Here is a 19,240-nt window from a genome sequence, read left to right as displayed (position 1 = left end):
AGAAAGACACTTGGTTAGCGACGATGACGCAATGGAGTTCAAGGTTGACTGCAGCTGCGTAGTGAACATATGATCAAGGAATACAAACAGCACGCTGTCAATGTGCACGAATCAGGTAGGATTACTGTACAAATTACTATAGTGTTTATTATAATTCCATCACACATGACATTACTGCTGTAGATCATATTTATGCCATCGATGTTTCAAAACTGACAGCTACCTGACAGCTACACAAAACCTTGCTGCCCTTGTACTTTAGCCAAGACTTATGAAATGTTGTAAGCAGATTCATCACCGGTGACTGTAAAAGCTGAAGCTTCCATTGTAATGGTATATTTATTGATTAATTAATTGCACAATGAATCAAGATGCATGCTTGCATACGTGTCATAATCAGAATAAAGAATCAGAACCATTTTTACTATTATTTTTTAATAATGTGTATCGCAAATATATATAATATATATTATTTTATATACTTTTATTCCCATGTTACAAATTAATTGTTTTTCAAATAAATACTGTTCTTCTGAACCTTCTATTCAATACCACAACTGTTTTCAACATTGATCATAATAAGAAATGTTTCTTGCGCAGCAAATCATCATATTAGAATGATTTCTGAAGGATCATATGACACTGAAGAGTGGAGTAATGACGCTGACAAAGGAATACATTACATTTTAAAACATCAATTAAAAAATTGAATAAAACAAATATAGCCTACTGTATATATATATATATATATTAGGGGTGTGCAAAGCAGCCGGTATTTGTATCTGTATTTGTATTTGTTGAGGGGGAAAAAGTATTTGTATTTGTATTTGTATTCGAGTAAAATTCAAAATAGGTGTAAAAATCCAGTTTTTTTGCATTACACTTCTAATTTACGTTATAGTGTAAGTACTATAAGTGTACGTATTATATCCATTATAAATATGCAATATTTGTTGATGTTTTTCCATAAATCCAGCAATGTCACTGAAAAGAAAATAACATAACAGCCATTACCTACGTTAACGTTACTCTGTCAACAGCCTATTGTCTAAATTACCGAGCTAACAGAGCAACTAGTGTTGTCACGGTACCAAAATTTCAGTATTCGGTACCAATACCAGTGAAAATCCACAGTTCTCGGTACCAAAGCTTAATTTAGATTAAATTTACATATATTAAAGTGTATATCATGGTTACAAAGATGGAAACTGTAGTATTAAAAACACTTTACAATAAGATTCCATTTGTTAGATAACATTAGATAAAATGACCTAACAATAAAAAATAGTTATACTGTCGCAATTATTCTCCTTGGGGTTAATTTAATTTTTTTTAACATTTTTAAAATCAAAAGTTAACATTATTTATGTTAACATTATTTAATGCACAATGAATGAAGTGAACAAACATGACCAATCAAGTGTTTGTATTAAATAACATTCACAAACATTAATTAATGTTGTAAAAATATGTTGTTCACTCAGTGTGTTGATGTAAGATAACGCATTAAGTAATGTTAATGAATGGTATCTTATTGTAGTGTTACCAAACTATACAGGAGATAAAACGTGTTTTTATTTGACTTGACTGTACTTTTATTTAATCCAAAACAGCATTCATATTTAATTTTAAATAGGCCTTTTAAACCTGCTAAGAGTTATCCAGCCAATAATAAGCCTAGAACTGCTTTTCTGAGGACGGACTGATATTAATGACATAATGACGGCTTTTAATTTCATTTCTCATCTCCATAAATATATCTAAAGCTAATGCAAGAGCTAGAAATCAATTCATTCTTTGCTGATACTTTCTCTTCATCATGAAGATCGCAGTTCGCACCGCTTTCTCCTCTCTCGTGGCGTCTGTCGTTGCTATGCAACCGTGGACATAGTCGCGCCTGGAAAAACTAGCGCGCTTGCCGCGCGCCTACATTTGAAATCTGCACGCGCAATAGGGTATATGTCGAACGCCGCATTACGAAACCGGAAAACAGAACGCATCGCTTCCGGTTCAGGTCTTTTGTATGTGCTTCATGCATTTTTTTACTGTTTTACTCAAGATAACTTAAAAGGAGCGAGCAAAGATGATCATAACCAATGTCCCTCGCATGTGAAGATCGATATTTAAAAGTAAAAAAAAAAAATCTTCACACTAACGTTTAGATATTTAAATAGAATAAAAAGCCAATAACAAAGTGAGATAGGTAGGTTAGCTGATTACCTTAAAATTCCATAGATATCGGCATCAGTTCATACGGCTGTTAACACTTTCTATGACAAGCGGATGCGATGAGACCAGGTTTCCGGTTTCGTCATGCGACGTTCGACATATACCCTATTAAAAGCGCGCTATGTGAACGGCTATATGACAACGTGACATTAGCCTAATCCAAAATATTTCATCAGCGTCAGCAGCACCGCCGGTCGCGGGTCGCCATGTCTCATGAGGAAACGCAGCTTTTTGATATAAAGTTTTTCTTGTTTCCGAATACAAATATTTTTAAAGTATTTGTTCGAAATAAGTATTCGTAAAAAACACATTATTTGTTCCTTTCCGAATACCGTATTCGGGTTCGGCTCCACCCCTAATATATATATATATATATATATATATATATATATATACACACACACACCCATACACAATTTCCACCCAATACACACACACACACACACACACACACACACACACACACACACACCCAATACACTATTCCCTGCATTGCTGTGGTAGTTTCTTACATAATAAATTAGACACAAATTAATATTTAACATCCATATAGAATAACTGTGATTTTATCCATCATAAAAGTGGGTGTCTTATCATTGATAGGTTTGGTTCCTTTTTTTCTAATTTCTGTACATAAAAATGCTACATCTCCACTAGACAGGTCCATTCAGTGTTACGGTGCTCTTTTTAGTTTGTCCAGATGCTGGTATCGCTTATGTTATTTTTATTATGTCAGCTTTATCAACTCATATCTGATTGTTCCCCACAGTGCTAATGCTAACAGTCATAACATGTCAAATGTTTCCTGAGCAGCTTGTTTGGGTTTCCCCAACGTGATTCTCTTTGCTACTACAATCTGAGGTTAAGAATATAGTGGCATTGCTCAGAAGGGAAGTCAGATTGTCATCTGCGGAGGGTTTGTATGCGTTAGTGTTGAAAGGAAAGCAATAATCTTGGATGCCAGGACAATTATAGGGTTGTGGTAACTATTATTTGTGACCCACAGGAAGGTCATTTTATTCTCTCCTCCAAAAACTGCATTAATCTGAATTTTTTCCAATACGAAATAAAGGATATCTATCCTGTAAAAACAAAGCGGGCTAATTGGTAGGGATAGGCATTTAAATGAATAGAGAATGGTAAGGTTTCTCTTTTACCCATAACAGAAGGCCTAACTTGGCACATCTGATAAGATCTGTTTGCCTTTCAGCTCCATCTTGGGTTCAGGCTGCAGTCAAAGGTCATTTTAATAAAGATTAGTCTCTTTATGTCACGTCATTGTTACAGAACTAGCTCAGCATCCTTTGAAATCGCTTCGCTTTTGTTCATATTTACGGGGATTGACTCTGTAATTGGCTTTATTCATTATCTGCCTTTTAAAATTCATTTGATTTCCATCGGACTGTTGTAAAAATGATGTGATTGAGGGAGGTTTCCTTTATGTCATGCGTGCTGACATCTGTCCTCCATCAACCAGCAACCAGGTGTCACCATCCCAGCTCAATCCACCAGCCTCTTTTTGATAGTTTCACCGATAGCCTCCCGATTACCAAATCTCAAAGTTCTCCGATCCATTGAGAACAAAGAGAGCAGTGCGAGACAGGCCACCCTCAGCTGCCTTCTGCCACACAGATCGAGAACATCAGTGTTCCCCCCTCCTCATCTTCCTTCCATCTGGGTTCTCGGGGGAACGCCATCTTAGTTAACACTATTCGAATCTATGTAATCTTCTTAAGTCCCACAGAAGCTCCCAAAGTCGAGCTCCCCATGTATGTCTAAATTCAGATGTGCTGTGATAAGAAGCTGTGAAGCAAGCCTTGCGATTGGATTCCTCGCTTTTTTTTTTCTACTAATTTCACACCATCCGCTGTCCTTCCAAATAATATTTTAAAGTTTTAAGATATTAAACATTAAACAATTCATTTAAAAATCTATCTTAGGCATGTTAGTATCTTCACCATGTTAGTATCTTCACCACAAAAAAAAGGTTTTAAGACAGTTATTTATATCTTTTGCTGTCTGTGGGAAATATCAGTTTACATTTCCAAACATTAATTTTTCCATTAATTGTAATAATCCAGTGAGCTTTTTGGAGGAGTCTGACAAGGAGTCTGACAACTGCCGGTGCTGGAGATCTGATCTCACTTTGATCAAGTCTGTCTGTGATTACATGAAGAACCAGAAAAAACTGAGACAGACTCAATTCAGAAGAACTGCAGCAATGTCTCCAAGAAACCTTGAAGAAACCTACCAACAAAGATACCTGGAAAACTATGTGTACAAAAGCAAGTGTACCTGGACAAAAGCGGTTTTAAGTAGGCCTAATACACAAGTGCCTAAAACCTTTTCACAGTATACTGTAGCTTTGCAGGTAGGTTTCTTCAAGCATCTTGGAGACATTGGAAGTTCTTCTGGATTTAGTCTGCCTCAGTTTTCTGATTCTTCATGTAGCCTAATCCCAGATGGACTCGATGATGGTGAGATCAGATCTCCGTGTGGAGCACCGGCTGTTGTCCGACTCCTTGTGCATACAAAAATCTCACTGGATTATTACAATTAAAGGGATAGTTCACCCAAAAATGAAAAGTCTCTCAGTAGTTACTCACCCTCATGTTGTTCCAACCCCGTAAGACTTTCGTTCATCTTCGGAACACAAATTAAGATATTTTTGATGAAATCTGAGAGTTGGCTCACTCCTTCATAGGCTGCTAGGTAATTTCATCTGCCGGTCCAGAAAAGTTAGTAAAATACTTTCGTTAAAATAGTCCAAGTGACTACAGTGGCTCAACCTTAAGTTTATCAAGCGACAAGAATACTTTTTGTGTGCAAAAAAACCCCAAAATAACTACTTTATTCAACTATTCATTTTCTTCCGTGTGGGCCTGTGATGTGAGTTCACGAGAGCGCTACGACGCATGCGCGAGAACTGAGAAGATGACGCAGATGGGTCTCGATGTAGTGTTTAAAAAGGTTCTAATGTGTGCATTTCCTGGATGTCCGAATCGTGAGAAACCAACGAAAAAACTTAAAAGTGCCTTACCAATGCCAAAAAATGAATGGCTTACCTTTCACACTTTCCCATCATATGATCGTGAGCGTCATCTTCTCAGTTCTCGCGCATGAATCATGGCGCTCTCGTGAACTCATGTCAGAGGCCCACACGGAAGAAAATGAATAGTTGAATAAAGTAGTTATTTTTGGGCCACTGTAGTCACTTGGACTATTTTCACAATGTCTTTACTAACTTTTCAGTTTCTATCCCATAGAAGCCTATGGAGGAGTGATCCAGCTCTCAGATTTCATCAAAAATATCTTAATTTGTGTTCCGAAGATGAACGAAAGTCTTACGGGGTTGGAACAACATGCGGTTGAGTAATTACTGACAGAATTGGGTGAACTAACCCTTTAATGGCAATAGAAATGCTTGGAAATGTAAACTTATAGGCTATATTAATTGTTTTTTGCTCTGTATCAGAGAGGAACTATTTTCTGTCAATGCACTCGTAAATGACTATTTCTGTACCAAATTTTCTTGTAATATTTTTAGTTCTGAATGTCCGGCAATCATGAACAATGGCGCTCAGAAATATAGCACTGCATCGTTTCCACTGTCACCTGGGCTGCTGTTTATTTTCTTTGCTATTTCAGGAGGTCAGCGGAGTGTAAGCACATTAGATGGTGGTACGGAGTCATAGTGACCTTTACACAAGTGTGACATCAGTCTCAATGCCTGAATTGGTGTTTGCACACTTTGCTTTTATATATACTGCACTGTAATTGACTCTTAAAGGGAAATCTCTGATTTTTACTGCAATATTTGAAACGTGTGCCTCTAAATTATATCAGCTGAGAGAGTTTTAAAAACGCAGTTGATTTTCCAAAGTAATACATTTATGCTTAATATACTGATAGTGTACTGATGGTGTAATTGTATTATTTTGGAAAATCAAATGTCTTAACTTAACTGTTCGGTATTGTAGTGATGAACCAGAATCTAGGCAAACATAGGCAAACATTTTGGTTTCCTCCGAAATAGTTTTGTAGGCCAAAATGTTTAAATAGTGCTTTGACTGTTTTAATTTAGGTTTTGGTAAAAAAATAATTTCGGTGCATGATAATCCGATCTATAAGGTGTGTTTTAATAAATAAGTGAATTTTTTTGCTAAAACAGATGTGCAACTGAATGGATATGAGTGTCTATATGCAGGGTCTATTAAACTATTTCATATATTTGAACTTTTTGTTTTTACTTGAGCTGCCATATTAAAGGAGACCTCCAGTCAATTTTAACACTGAGCTAATTTTTTTGTAAATTTGGAGTGCTGTCAGTACAGAGAACAACGACAAAAATCGGTGTTGCCTACACCGTGTTATCCTCTTTTTAAAATTTGCACCTTTTAAACTTGCTTTTAGCCTCTTAACATCCTTGATGTGTCATTACAAGTGCACAGCCAATGTGAGTGATTCCTTCAGAGTGAACACGGTGAATCTGACTGCAGTAGATGTGAAAGATATGGGTAAAAATTGTGTTAATTCAGCCAGCGCACATACCTGTATTTACTTCCTGTTTTCGGTCGAAGTCCACAGTAGTTGATTGTCGAGTTCACGCGCATGATCATAGGTAACTAACTAACTGCGTGAACTCGACAATCGACTACTGTGGACTTCGACCGAAAACAGGAAGTAAATACAGGTATGAGTGCTATGATTAACATCCTTTTTATTCACATCTTTCACATCTGCTGCAGTCAGATTCACCGCGTTCACTCTAAAGGAATCACTCACATGACCTGTGCACTTGTAATGACACATCAAGGATGTTAAGAGGCTAAAAGCAGGTTTAAAACTTGCCCCATTTAAGTCAACAAGGTGCAAATTTTAAAAAGAGGATAACATGATGTAGGCAACACCGATTTTTGTCGTTGTTCTCTGTACTGACAGCACTCCAAATTTACAAAAAAATGAGCTCAATGTTAAAATTGACCGGAGCTCTCCTTTAAGGCAACACTCATGCCATGAGTTCAAGACATGATGCAACAGTTTTTTTAACTCTTATTTATTTAGTTATTGTCATACTTGTTGCCAAGACAAATTACCTATTTTTTTAGAGCAGTTTATCAGATTAAATGCTGCTAAACCAACATTGATGACCGCTCACTCTCAAGAGATTTGTTCAATTTCAGAAGTTTGTTTTTACAACAGATTTATAGGATTAAAAGGGCATTTTGATGCCACCTGCTTCTCCGCTCTCTGGGAACCCTTTCTCCCTTCTGTTGCATTATGGGTTTTGGGGGTCCGGGGCCACAGATGGCTCTCCAGAGATGCTCTATGTGACTCTGTGTTGCAAATATATATATATATATATACATTGTACTGTGTAATCCTGGATTAAGGGGAGACTTGGAGTTAATTATCCAATTGTTAGATAAAATTCATTTTGGTCTGTCACTTTCCCGTCTAGGGAATCATGTGGCAGATAGTGCTTGTTCCGAACACACAGGGGAATGTTCAGAAATAGAGATTTAATCTCAATTGTCTGAAGGTCTGTTTGATTTTGGCTAAACTCCATTTGATTTCAAGCAGCTGACTCACCCAGTCTCTCGCACACACACACAGGGTGCCAGTGGAAAACCAGGCGGCCGCATATGGACTGTCTCTTGATATCATTCACTGGCCGTGTAATCTTATTATGCTAAATCCTTAATCCTCACCTATGCTGGACGCCCACAACAGTAACGTGCTGATGATTGGACGACTAGACGGTAGTTGGGGATGCTGTGTTCGAGGCAACACATTCTGCTGAGCTGGTCTATGAGCCTGACAGTCTCTTAGGGTCAGGATAAGAATGAAAGATAAAGCCAATCAGATTAAAGTAAAATGATGAACAGAACTAAAGGAATATTTCTGGATCAACATACTTTGTTGTTAACAAAATCTGAATCATGTCGAGTCGAGAAGTACTTTATTTGCTTTAGTTTTTTGACAGTTTGCACAGCAAAATCCTCAGAAAAGTTGCGTCTTTAAATTCACCTCTTTTAAAACACCCCTGGAAAATTACTGTAAAACTACATGAAATGTCCCATTAGATTTATTACAGTTTTTCACCATATAGAGTAACTTACGAGTTACCAACTATCCGTATTTACCCTAGAATTTACTATTAAAATTATGATAATTGTTTTGTCCCAAAAGATGAACTTTATAATGAGCATAGCGATTTAAAAGGAAAGTGCACAGTATATGTTATAGTTTAGGCAGAGTATCTGTGCACACTATCAATTGGCAGGGAAAAACGGCCCAGAAACAATAGTTTGTTCGCCCCACCCTGGAGTTTGATAAGCAAAACAACAGCTGGCCCTTTCACTGCCTCCCTGAGATACGACTACATCCAGTCAGGCAGAAACATCCCTGGACGGAGGGGGCCTTTGGGTAGAAGAGCTAACTCTCGTACACCGTGTTTGTGTTGGGGGTATCAGACATAATTATGAGGATTCAAAGGTGTGGATTCAATGTCTGACCGGAATGGATTGAAAGGGGTGTCGGGGACGGAGGTATGGGGCGAAGAGATGGCTGGTGGGTAATGGGATTAGGTGTAGCACTTTCCATGACACACGGAGACAGACACCTGACACTTGGCCTGGGACTGAGATGGAGGAAGTAGGGGACAGGGGGATTAATTCCGCCCCATATTGGAGATGTCATTCCCGTGGCAATAGGGGCTTTTGGGATAGGGCTCGGTTTCGTTTAGTTTCTGCTCGGCCGGGTCGCCTTAATTCCTTTGGTTTGTTTCAGGAGGAAAGATTGAGGTTTATCCTTCATTGGACATCCAGTGCGGTTGTTCTTCTGAAGATTCGTTTTCTAATTGCGCAAGAGCTCGATTTTTAGAGTTTCTTGTTATGAACCAGCCTGTAAACCGACAAACGGCACGCCATTGAAGTGTTGGTTTATCTGCCAAGTGAGGTTTCATGGATGTGTACAAACATCCAAACATGACCTTTATTGACTCACGCACCCTGCTAGCTTGATGGCCAAGGAAAAGTCAATAGTTTGAGTGAGGATGGACTGTTTATTCAGACAACGCACCACAGTTTTATCAGTTAAAGAGCCAGGGAGCGAGGACAAACAAAGGAGCTTGTGTTCTGTTGCTATGGCCATAGCGTAACTCTTCTTTTTTTTCTTTTTTTTTGAGTTCGAGGAGATGAACCTGTGCCTGCAAGCGCTGTCACCTGCTCCCACAGGTGTAGATTGGGTTGTCTCAGACAGGGTCAGATGCCCAACCCATCAACAAGGCACAAAGAGCGACCTTTGTGCCTTGTTGATGGGTTGTAGAGGCTACTGAGAATGAAACACCATCTCTAATGATCACTTTGGTTTCACAGTTTTAACCGTTAGCATTAAATGTGTGAGGTGCATTTCCCCACCAACACCACCTCAGTGACAAAGTGTTTAAAAGCCACTTTCGACCCTCTGGCACAGGCATGTGTCGTCAGTTTTTGGCTCTGAGTGAGATTTCCAATTGAGAATTGCCATGCAAATTTTCATTTGGAGTCACGGTGTAGCGGTTAAAGCTCCAGAGCTGTAGTGCTCTTTAAGAATGGTGCTCTTAATATAGTCTACTAATCATTTGATAATTAATGCAAATATTAATTTATGATGTTACAATCTAAATGTGGGATTTAATTAATGTGTCTTGAAAGCGCCATACATATTATTTTAGTATTATTTCTATACTATCATAGAATTTATTAATAATTTTAATTAGCATTTATTTAGATATTTTACAAAAAAAAAAATTGTTTAAAGGGATAGTTCACCCAAAAATGTTGTCATCATTTACTCACCCTCAAGTTGTATGAGATACAAAAGATGATATTTTAAAAAATGTTGGTAACCAAACAGTTGACGGTAACCATTGACTTCCGTAGTATTTTTTGTTTTCGTACCATGGAAGTCGATGGGTGCTGTCAACTGTTTGGTTACCAACATTCTTTAAACAGAATTAAAAAAATTGGAACAACTTGAGGGTAAGTAATGACAATTTTCCTATTTTTTGATTTTCATCTATTCCTTCAAATAATTTTTATTAGTTTGTGTTTTTCATCTAATGTTTTATTGATAAAACTTTAAAGGGGACATAACATGCTAAATCCACTTTTTTAGCCCTTAAATGTATTTTGTTGTATATTTGGAGTGTTTAGAAGTACAGAAAAGTTGAAATTATTCTATTCAGGTGCTTCGTTGATATCTTTATATTCTGTTTTGGCCTTATTTTTCAACCTGTTCCGATTTTTCTTTTATCTATGACGTTTTGTGAACTATTACGTCACAGTATTTGCAGCGGAACTGCCAAATAAGGACATTGACTTCCAGCCCAACACTTCGAGCAATCCGCCATTTTTATTTCTCACTGCAATTTTGTAGTCCAAGCTAAAAGATGCAGAAGTTACGAGAGGGTAAGTTAAAATGTTCGGTTGTTGGATGTAGTAACCCACACGCTTCATTACACCGTCTAATGTAGATGAACTGCCGCGCTTGTGACAGGGTGCATGTTTAACTGAAAGAACGAGCAGAGAGAGAGAGACCCGGTCGCGCGCACGCACTCTCTCTCTCCGGAGCCAGGCGAAAATGTAAACAAGACACCGTCTCCAAACTAGACGCTGTCTTGCTCTCTCTCCCTCGCACATATTAATCAAAATAAATCGACACGGTGGTAAAAGGTCGGAAGACCAAAGTTTCATGTGTAAATATAGTAACACACCATTGCGATACATCCATATGAAGACGTTGTTCTGCAGGTTCGTCGTCTTCATTTTCATCTCGCTCCGGCTCCGACTCTGGCTCGAACATGTAAGGCTGGCTGGACAAGTCTTCCGTTGTTGACATTTTGTTAATAACGTGTGAATAAAAAGTTTCTCTGCCGCTAGATAATCGTACCTCTGCTATCAAACTACAAAAATGGCCGAACGGGGTGGAGTTGAACCGAGTGTCACCTCTGCATCCTGGAGAGGGGGCGGGGTATGAAGTGTCTCAATTGTATTTAAAGAGACCGCACCAAAACGAGTTGCTCTCAGACGCACATCAGAAAAGGGGTAGAAAAGGGGCCTGTGGAGCTATAATAATGAGGAATTCAGACCCAAGCATTGCAGTTCTGCTTTATATAGACTACAAATGTATGATTTATATGTAAAAAGGAACGATTTAAAAGCATGATATGTCTCCTTTAACAATTAGGTCCTATTAGTTAACATTAGTTAATGCATTAACTAAAAATGAGCAATGCATTTGTTAACTTATTTATTTATTACTCTTTGTTAACATTGAGTAATAAAAATACAACTAATAATGTTAGCTCAAATCCATTAAGTAATATAACATACAATTTTTGATTTTATTAATCTATTAGTACATTTTGAAATGTAGGCTACATTAACTAAGATTAATAAATGCTTTAAGAATTTTTCATAGTTCGTTATGTCAACTAAGCAGCTAACTAACAATTTTATTGAACTTTATTGTAGTGTTACCGTTTTATTTTACAGCTTTATTTCAGTTACTCTGAAAATAATTTTAAGTTACCAATAACAACACTGCCATACACAAGCATGTGCTATTTTTTTTTCAGACAGCTCATTTTGAAAATTCTAAAATTTGCACATGCTTTATTCTTATGCAGGTGATGATATTATAATTGAAAATTACAAACTCAAAAAAAAAAAAAAGTTACAAAATTTTAATATTTGCATGGATGAATCGTTCACAATAAGATGCATTTAGAAAATAGATTTACATGGAAATGAATTTCCTTTCATGCTGAGTCGACTACCCTTTTCCATTTCCACTCTGGTAACTTCTTGTCACTATTCCTGAAAACTAAATTTAAGTTTTAATCTCAAACTTTAATTTTCATCAACCTGGTTTAGAATTTGAAGGAAATCAGTAAATGTGCTCAAATCTCTCCTGCATGACAATATTAATTTTGGTTGTGAATGATTATTTTAAAATATAGACTCTTTTTTTTTTTTTCAGCATTTCTGAGGAGTGGCAGGATGTTTCGTGGTTTCTTTGTGAAGACAGTTAGCTTTGTTGGTTACACCGTCCAGTATGGCTGCATCGCTCACTGTGCCTTTGAGTATATTGGTGAATTTGTGTCGGTAAGTTTCTTGGAGATGTTTAGTCAACTCATTTGGTGAAACAGACAAAGAAATACATATAAATTCTTAATGCTACACACAATTCACCTACTGTACAACAGTGTTCAGGACCTTCCATGGAACCCACCATCACTAACCATGATGTGGTTTTCTCAGAACGAGTAAGCCGTCACCTTTGTCGAATACAAAAGTGAGTGTGTATGCAATGTTTACTTTAGTGTTTATTTTAAAGTGATATTTTGATCATACTTTCATGCCAAACTATTGGCTTTATTTTTGACCTCACCTTTTACATTCTTCCAGAGGGGATATTGTAATAGCCAAAAGTCCTTTTGATCCGAAGATGAACATCTGTAAAAGAGTGATCGGACTGGAGGGGGACAAAGTCTGCACCAGTGGACCATCTGATATGTTTAAAACACACACTTACGTGAGTACCTACTGTAGTACACTGACACGAGCTCTGCCTTCATAATGCATAGACACTTTCTGAAGTCTTCAACTACATTTTTTTTCTTCTTTTAGTATGAACCACTGCGTTTACTCTTAAGGTGTATGCATTTGAATTTCACATGCATTCACATCCATTGGGTAAAACGTTTACCTTATGGAAGAAACAAATGCTTGTTTCTCAGTTATTATTGGTCCAGAGAGAGCATAGCTTTCACTGAAATAGGCCTAGCTGTTATTGCTTTTTGGTATCACTTGTTTTTCTTTCTTTTTTTTCACCTTGCCTATGTGCGGTTCTGACCTGTAATTTTTCCCGAAGCTGTTAGTGTTAGTGACAGATGAGTAGAGCAAGTGATGAAGAGAAAGGAGAGAAAGAAAGGCCTGTCACTGGAGTCCTTTAAGGTAAAGAGATACAAACCCTCAGCTAAAAAAAGATTGTATAAGTTTGCTCAGTCACTCAGTACTAGTCAAAACTAAACCGATTACAATGACAATTTAGTAAATTGCAGAACAATTACTAGGCATCAATGTTCTGATACTTTTTCTTCTCCTTTTAAAATCTAAGATTAAAGTTTGAAAATGTCCCATTGACTTTAACAGCAATTATTTACATATTGAATTGCGATTGTCTTCTTTCTTGCATTTATTTGCATTTATTTGCATTCTGATTTAATTCTGATTGCATAATAGCCTAATGGCCATTTTGCTGCATTTTTGTTGCAAGGTCACAGTTGTTGTTTCATGTTAATTCTTATTTATAGCTGACAGAAAACACAAAACTAATACTAATATAATAAGTCAAATCTGTGACTTTGTGGTATCTAACAACACGGAAATATCAATACTTTATAAACGTTTTAGTAAAAAAAAAAAAGGTTTCTTGGCAAGTAAGTACTACCTTCAGTATGACAGGATGATTTGTTTGTTTCTCTGTATAAAATGCCTTTGGGAAAGTAAAGGATTTGTCAATCAAAGATTGAAGGCTAATTACCGATTTGGCTGTGTGATCTTAGGCAGCTGTTTTTCACTGCATGTCTCCAAACCACAATATGTTAATGGACAAGACCTACAGTATAAACAGGAGAAAATGTGTGATAGTGTTCAGTAGAGTAGTCCTAAAAGTCAGCACACAGTTAGCAACCAATTTGCATGCTAAGCTAACTAACATAAGACAACAAACAAGGTCAATTTCGGAGAGGTATTTCTCAGGAACGGTAGTAAATATAAAAAATGTGTCCAAAGATCATATGATCAGATTTTGGACAAAATTGGACAAACTGTTTTTTGTTGACTTTAATATGGCACATTGATGAAAAATGTCAAATGAGATCTTGCCTGATCGGCATAAGCAGGGGAACAAAAGGACATATTTTGGACAATGTTTTCAAAAGTTATAAGTGTTTTTGCAAAAATCCTTATATCTCAGGAACACTAGGTGGAGCTGAACTTCTCAGGTACCTTCAGGACATGCTGTCGACGATCCGTATCTAATTTTGTGGCGATACTGTATGTCAAATCGTTTAAAAGATACTGCAATTTCTGACAAAATTCTACATGGCGAACCGGTTGTTCGTCCGATCCTGGCAAAATCAGCCCCTTTGGGGTTTGACCCCTAAAAATCTTATTGGTATTTTATCAAGGGAACAAGGGTGATGCGAATTCTGGTTTGGCCTACAAAACTAGCCTAGAAATCTAGACGCACCCTAGCGGCAGCAAAATTTATTTTGCAGCCAGGGTAGTCTAGCAACTCTCCGTTGACTTTCGGAGCTGTAAAAACCTAAATTGGGTCAGGCCAATCACATCGTGTATAGAGTAGGCGGGGCGGGCTTAACATAATGACGGCAGAGTTGCGACGGTTCCCTGCTAACGTTACTTGAAAACAAAGAATGGCTGCTGCTGCTGGCGAACAGTTTTTCGAATCGACTTTGGCCGCGACTCTGGAGGACTTGGAGTTAAGTTTTTCTTTGAGAAAAGAGCAAAGAACGGCACTTAAGTCATTCTTAAAAAAGGAAGATGTGTTCGTAGTTTTGCCGGCCTGATATGGCAAAAGTTAAATCTATCAACTAACGTTAGCTCCGCTGTTGGAAAAACGCTCTGATTGGTTGAAGCGCTGTCCTATTGCGTGCAGAGTGAATTTGAAAGACAGCTGTTTATCCCGCCCCTCGGATTGAGCCGTGTCTATGGTGAGTTGCCAGACCTAACATCTTGATGTAGGTCTGGCTTGCCAGGCTACAAAATGACATAATCTTTGTAGGATTCTATTCAGTTACCAAAAAAAAAAAAAAAAAAGTTTTAGTAAAACAAAGTTAGGAAAGCAAGTCAAATCAAGTCAAAGATAAGACAAGCCCTATACTAATTTACATTAGTTGTAGAGGTGTTTTGTTGACCAGAATCAAGATGTTTCTAACATGCCTCCCATTTGTAAGATCGAATGCAGGATTGTCAACATTTGTGTCTGGTCACAGTATGGTGTGAAGTCTCGCATGCTTGGCTGACAGATAGGACAAAAGCTTCGCTTCTGAACAGCAGATGACGACGGGCTGAGATTTCTTGTGGATGGGATCAAACATATGTTTTCATGCTAATGAGAGTCGACTGCAAGACGAATACATGCTGACTTATGTTTATAATCACGGTTCTTTTCGCATTTGTCAATGATGAGTTTGTTTGCAATACAAAAAGGTCAGCAAATCATTTTGTAAGTCATGTTTGTTTTTGTTTTTCACACATCGAAGCATGAAACTGCTTTCTTAGATATCTAGTGCGACCGTAAGTTTGCTTTCTTAACAGTAGAGCACATTAAATCGTACTGTGTGGAAATCTTCATATGATTATTTGGAATTTTTAGAACTCTGCAGGGGGGGTGGGGGGGATATAAAAATGATTATTAAAGTTTGGTCAGTGCCAGATAGGCATCTCCATACTGTTATGTTTATAATGACAACGTGATGTGTTGTTCACCCTCGCCTCACATATAGAGGGGGTGGAGGGGACTTAATTAGGGGCTTGACAGCCCCACTCTCCCTGTGTGATGAGATTATTCCTAATTGATGTCAGTGTGGATCAGGATTCGCTCGGTTGCCAGCCCAGCCTGGCAGGTCTGTCCGTGGTCTAGACCCATGGAGCAGCTCATGGAGGCGTGGCTTCACCCCTCACTGAGAGGATAAAGGGAGGGGGGGTGCAGGGCCCCAGCGGTCAGTAAAAATGATCCCATTCCCATCTGAGATGAGCAGTTAAGTCATGTGAACTTTCTCACTGTTAGGAACTTCTCTTTATCCTCTAATCCAGGAGAACCAATATTGTGTGTTGCATGTGAAGCATGAGTCAAAGGATCATTTTAGACCTCAATTTTGGTGTGGCGGCAATCTGAAATAAATCACATTAATTTTCAGTTAGATTTATGATTTAACATTTTGCTCTTCCCGTCGTGCTGTAATCTAGGTACCAAGAGGGCACGTGTGGCTGGAAGGCGATAACCTTCGGAATTCCACAGATTCCCGAAGCTATGGCCCAATTCCCTATGCCTTGATCCGAGGACGTGTTTGCTTAAAGGTAATGAGGATACAGTCTCGTTTCTTGACCTATACGCTTCCCCAAAGGCCAAACCTCAAGCTTTTTGAGTTTGAACTGTTGCCATTTTATGTTTTTTTTTTCTTCTTCATGTGAGGTATTGTTTTTCCAAACAAGAAATACAAGTGATCCTTTCTCAATTTTACTTTTATTGTAAATACAAATAAATTATTTCATACTAAGGTTATCCAGTAACTAGCTAAAAAATTGTGTGCGGGCTTCATTTGAAACTGTTTTCAGCTGTCGTCTCATATAGCGTCATGTGCCTGTGACCCTGTAAACAGGTCTCCTCACCTTCTGTCAGCCCTTGATTGGAAACTCAAAGGCAAATGATACAGGGGTGTTTTTTTCTTACAGGGTCTTATAAGAAAAGGTGTTGTTTCTGCACTATAATATGAAGTAGATTAATGCTATATTTAATTTAATTTAATATGAACTGTTTCATTGTAGCATTTCACGGTTTCATTTAATACGAAATTAAATGATTTATTTATTGTTTTTGTTTTGCTGTGCTTTTATTTTGCAGTTGTGGCCACCACATAGTGTTGGCGTATTGGCCGAAAGTCCAAACGACGGGCGCATTTTATGAAGAAGCTGTGTTCATGGTCTTAATGTAAATGATATTTTTTTTAATGTTTTAAAATAAATTCTTATTTATAATTCTTGTCTGTTTCATTGTTTAAGGCAAACAAGGATTTATGATAGTGAAGAAACACAAATGCATCATATCAACTGCATCATGTTGGTTTAAAATGTTAGTGAAAATTTTAAGAAGATCTGTTAATGTTTCAAATGGGTATTACAGACTTGTGTTAATTTCAAATTCATCATAAGTGCAGCTGAGAGCTGACTCATTGTTACACTGAAATTTAATTTTTGCGTTATAAATTGACATATTTGCCTGTTTCGGAAACACAGTTTGCTGTTGTTGAGGGACAGGACTGTTTTTAAGGGTTTTTAAATAGTCTGGAAAATAACAGCATATGAGAGTATATAGAAATTTCCCTTTTGATTGATGATGCCTGTTTCACTTTCAGAGTAAAAAATAAATAAATAAACATAAAACAATAAAGCTCATAGTGTGACCTAATATCGAATGTGACTATTTCTTATTTTAAACCCACAATTACCAGTTTATTTTATTTTTTTACTCTTGTGAGCCAGAAACAGGCTTCCAAATTCTTCTATATTCCATATGCAGTTGTGTGGAATAAATATTACATCTGCTATGTTGGCATTGTCCTTTGACCTGGAATTTGTTGACCTGTTACAATAGTAGAATTGAATCATCTCCATTTTGCACTTCTTGAGTTTTTTGCCATTTTTATATGCATTTATTTTTGCTGTTTGTCTTTGAGAGGGCAAAACTGGCTACACTTTATTTTGATGGTCCACTTTAGACATTCTAGTAACTATAAGAAACTTTGCAACTACATGTCAACTAACTAAGGAATAGACTGTTAGGGTTAGGGTTAGTAGAATAAGTTAACACATACTTGCAAAGTGACTTATAGTCGGTACAATGTCTGTCGGGGAGCATAAAAATAAAGTGTTAGCCAGCTTACTAACACTCTAATGACTGCTAGTTGACATGTAGTTGCAAAGTTACTTATTAGTAGTGGACAATCAAAATTAAGTGTTACCGAAAAACTTCCGAAAAACTTCCTCTTGTTTTCACTGTTCCACAACCATATATCCTCTGTGTAACTACCCTTAGAGGATTTAGTTTAGTGTTTGAAGCATCATAGTATGGGTTTAAGCACACCTGGAATGTAATTCACTATTGAGGGTAATGATTAATAAACTTAATCATAATTAAGTCCAAAGAGAGACTTCTACACTCCCTCCTCAAAGACAAACTCCCTCAGTAGCTCTTTCTTCTTTTTCAGTGTTTATTGGTGTGTTTGGATGTGTGCATTTAAGGTAATGAGAAATTGACGTCCTTCTTTCAAAGCAGAATGTGTCTTTCTTTAATCAAGGTTTTTAATTAAAACTTCACAGTGTCATTTGATCTCAGCGCAGGATGAGTCTGTCTTCGGATGATGTGACATCAAACACAAATGTGAGACGGCGGTCACAATTTCTTTTCAGTAACGTGGCCGTTTGCATGGGATGAGCCTCTTAATTTGACTGTGTGCTGATCTGAAGTCAGATTTGTGGTTTCTGTTGTTGTGGTTGAGATTGAGGTTTGTGGAAAGGGAATTTGATCTTAGATCAGTTCAAAAGGGAAACTTCTGCCAACATAGGATTTTCTCCCCGGTGGATCCATACCAGACAGATGGCATTGAGGGGGAGACAGACTATTGCCAGCTGCACCAAGTGTGATGTCTGTTGTGATCAGACCCGTGAGGATAATCGATAGATAAACCCTTTGGTTTAAAAATGCGAACCAGGCTTCCGAATTATTGTCAAAAGCATAAAAGCAAAACAGAATGCCATGTACTTTGATGCAAACACATTTTCTGGTGTTAATTGAGAGTCTTTGTCTGTGAATAAATTAAAAAATATGTTTACTAAAGCTTACTGTGGTAACAAAGTTGTTGCTGGGATTCATAGTTACAGATACTATGACAGCCACCGTGGTCATCATGATTTGAAAAGTTTCTTAGCTATTTTCACACACGAAATCCATTAAAGTGCTGTAACATGACCTTTTCCAGTAAATGTACCGCATGCACGCAACAGTTTTCAGTCTTTTTATCCACATATCTTTTAGCACATCAGCACTAAAATGCAGTTCTGATATAATTTGTTGGAAAACCACATGGATTGTTTCACTCATAATTCCATGATCCATGATTTTTGACTCCAGGCTTATAAAACGTACATTTTAAATTTAC

The 19,240-nt window shown here is 37.4% G+C and overlaps 1 protein-coding gene across 1 annotated transcript; it reads left to right on the top strand.

Moving 5' to 3' along the window:
* Positions 1–33: 33 nt before the first annotated feature.
* Positions 34–18,913, top strand: immp1l (inner mitochondrial membrane peptidase subunit 1). Its single transcript, XM_079868029.1, has 6 exons — positions 34–115; positions 12,256–12,380; positions 12,482–12,570; positions 12,684–12,810; positions 16,272–16,382; positions 16,927–18,913. The coding sequence occupies exons 1-6, from the start codon at positions 70–72 to the stop codon at positions 16,987–16,989; spliced, it is 561 nt and encodes a 186-aa protein (XP_079724155.1). The 5' UTR covers positions 34–69; the 3' UTR covers positions 16,990–18,913.
* Positions 18,914–19,240: the final 327 nt, after the last annotated feature.

This window comes from Squalius cephalus, assembly GCF_949319135.1.
Source record: "Squalius cephalus genome assembly, chromosome: 3".
Lineage (NCBI taxonomy): Eukaryota > Metazoa > Chordata > Actinopteri > Cypriniformes > Leuciscidae > Squalius > Squalius cephalus.
This window is presented reverse-complemented; position numbering and strand designations above follow the sequence as displayed.